The sequence below is a fragment of the Austrofundulus limnaeus genome, unplaced genomic scaffold (assembly GCF_001266775.1).
Source record: "Austrofundulus limnaeus strain Quisiro unplaced genomic scaffold, Austrofundulus_limnaeus-1.0 Scaffold3146, whole genome shotgun sequence".
Taxonomy (NCBI): Eukaryota; Metazoa; Chordata; class Actinopteri; order Cyprinodontiformes; family Rivulidae; genus Austrofundulus; species Austrofundulus limnaeus.
Window position 1 is genome coordinate 5,422 of NW_013955548.1, and position 1,423 is coordinate 6,844.

Below are 1,423 nucleotides of genomic sequence, written 5' to 3' on the forward strand. Positions count from 1 at the left end.
TGAGAGGACACTCTTGGTTTTGAAACATTGAAGTGTTGTTTCATGCGTGAAGCTTTGGAAGAACGTTTATCTTCTGCTGTGCGGAGTAACAGGAGAAGTTCAGCAAAGGTAGGTGGATTCTGCTTCTTTTGTTCTAGCTGGAGTTCAGCTATCAAGATGTTATCCCAGCAGCCTCTGACAAACTGCCTGAGAAGATGCCGATCAAGGTCGCTTGCAATTACCCCTCCCCTTCTGAGGGTGGTGCTCAGCATGACCTGTAGCCGTTGTAGATAAGCTGAGGGTTTCTCACCATTATCCTGCATCGTGTTGAGATACTTTGCAAAGAGGTCATCCCCATCCTCGACTGTGCCGAAAGCAGAGTCCAAGATCTCTAAGTACGCACTAAAAGGAGAATCAGGTGTCAGGTGCTTCACAATATCAATGGCGGGTGATAAGAGACTTTCAAGAAGCTTTCGTGATTTGTAAAGATCAGACTGTGTCATATCTTTAAGGAGAAGTTCCACATTGGAGCGCCATGTCTCATAATCTACTTCACTGTTGGGACGTGGGACACGCCCAGAGAAGGGTCTGAGTCTCAAGGAAGTGTGCACCTGCAGAGCAGAGTCTTCATTTCTTACTATGTGCTCAACAATTACTTTTTGTATATCAGATGGATTGACATCAGAGAGTTTCAGAGCAGGCTGTGTCTTTTCTTTAGATGGTGTCGATGGTGAGGACCAATGATGCTGAACATGCTGCTGCGGGGCCATAATGGGCAGGAGGCTTACATGTGCAGCATTTTCAGGGGCATTTTGCTCTGGGGTATCAGGTAAGTTCTGCTCTGCATCTTCATCTTGGGACTCTGAGTGATCTAGATCAACAGTCTCACTGATGAGGGAGAGCTCTTCTCTGAGGACAGCTGCAAAGTCTTTACCAGTCTGTTTTGCAATGTCCTTTAACTCTGAAAGGTAAGTCTGTGTAGCTGTTTTGCTAGCTACAGGTGTGTAAACATTGGCTAAGGCTCTGATGTGGTAGGTGACATCAGTCTTAGTCTTACTGTTAAGCCTGTATGGCAATGAAGGTAAGAGAGATTGCATAGCTACACCATACGTATACTCTACGATAATCTGTTTGCCTGACTCTGGTTCAGTGAGTTCTATTGGAATTATCCTTTGAATGGAACCATATTGTTTCAGGAAGTCACTTAGTTCGTCATCGGTTTCTGTATCAGTTACACCACTAACTATGACTGAGTTAGGGACTTTTTACACTACTGGTTTGAATGACGTCCATTTCTTTTTCCACTGATAACAATATTATACAGTCTCTGGTTTCTAATTTTAAATGCTTTAACCACTCCTGGCTGGCTCGCCAAGTTGTAGCACCGGTATCACACCGCTAACTGCGCCACTGGACCAGTTCTAGGCTCTAAGGAGTGGGGAAG

At 44.9% G+C, this 1,423-nt stretch overlaps 1 protein-coding gene across 1 annotated transcript; it reads right to left on the reverse strand.

Annotated features, from left to right (window-relative positions):
• On the reverse strand, positions 1–1,417 carry LOC106511738 (modulator of apoptosis 1; the record flags this gene model as incomplete). The annotated part of the gene is given in 1 exon segment (XM_014000482.1): positions 1–1,417. A coding segment is annotated over 1 exon segment (1,076 nt), but the record flags the coding sequence as incomplete, so codon positions are not given.
• Between the last annotated feature and the right edge of the window lie 6 nt (positions 1,418–1,423).